General features: G+C 40.0%; 1 protein-coding gene across 1 annotated transcript in view; it reads left to right on the top strand.

Annotated features, from left to right (window-relative positions):
* Positions 1 to 1,066: 1,066 nt before the first annotated feature.
* LOC138053866 (tigger transposable element-derived protein 4-like) overlaps positions 1,067 to 1,229 on the top strand; it is a 767-nt gene continuing 604 nt past the window's right edge. Inside the window, exon 1 of the mRNA XM_068900407.1 lies at positions 1,067 to 1,229. This exon is cut by the window's right edge and continues 94 nt beyond it. Within this exon, the coding sequence (XP_068756508.1) occupies positions 1,067 to 1,229 (163 nt within the window).

Genomic DNA, 1,229 nt, shown 5'->3' with positions numbered 1-1,229 from the left:
ATACAGTCGAACCCCGCTATTTCGAACTCGTTTAATTCGAAGTCCCTGCTATTTCGAACTAAGATCGAATTCCCTTGGATTTACCCTTATGTTTTCAGTCATTTACTATGAGCTATTTTGAAGTCGGTTATTTCGAATTCCCTGCTATTTCGAACTCATCGTTCTTTCCTCACACCTTAAATCAACCCCGTTATTTCGAACTTGTCAAAAGCAGAGCATTTACATAAGAGTACAGCTGGAAATGTATTGCATTTTATTCGAGCTTGTGTAATTAACGACTTAACAATGCTTGACTCACGTGCAGTTTCCAGCCAAGAAATTCAATTACAAACTGACGAAATGCACTGTTACGGATCTGTTCTTCTGGCTGAAATACCTCGTGTATTCTGATCATTCGACATTTTATAGTAATGTTCTGAATTTTCTTTGGCAATTACAAACGTCCTTTGATATCTCCTTGATGATTCATCTCTAAGCCTTTCGCATTTTTTTTACAAATCAGCTTGATAACGTGGGAATCAACGACATGTAACACTCATCTTCGACCCATCTACGCTTGAAAGCTGTTTCCACAGGACTTCAATGAATGCTTTCTGCCCTGTGAAATGTAGAGTGCACAGCACTTGCATACCTTCTCCTTCTCCAAGGTTGACAGGTTTGCCCCTCACGATGACGCTGCATGAACCGTCTTTATCACCCCTCAAAAAGTAAAATACCGTTTGTCAAATTGTCCATTTTTCCCTTTCTTTAGATGTCTTCACCTGACGACATGCACACTTCATACTTGTCCACAACGTTTTCTGGTTCTGTTCGGACCATTAGTTTCTTGTTGACAACAGGAACCCATTCATTTTGGTAGGCATGATATCCCTTAACGTGTGAGTCGCTTTCGAAGGAGGTGAGTATGCACTTGGGATCCATTGCAGCATTTAACTGGAGTTCTTTTTGAACAATGTTCGCTGTACTTTAACCCTTTGTCACTACAGTAATTTCATATTACAGTTTGTTTTAGTCACGCAATGACCAATGCATGTGGCGTTATTGCTTTGTACTGTACTCTGAAAGCATGTCAGAGTCAAAACGTGGAAAATACTCCTGTAAGACATTACTCGACAAGTACGAGGCTTTGAAGAAGCTTGAGTGTGGAACAGCTAAAAAGGATGTTGCTGCGCAGTACAAAGTCTCACCAAATACGCTTTCAACGTGGATAAAGAATAAAGACAAGATAG

This window comes from Montipora capricornis, chromosome 6 (assembly GCF_036669925.1).
Source record: "Montipora capricornis isolate CH-2021 chromosome 6, ASM3666992v2, whole genome shotgun sequence".
NCBI classification, from domain to species: domain Eukaryota; kingdom Metazoa; phylum Cnidaria; class Anthozoa; order Scleractinia; family Acroporidae; genus Montipora; species Montipora capricornis.
Note: the sequence above shows the minus strand (reverse complement) of the source record. Positions and strands in the feature narration are given on the sequence as shown.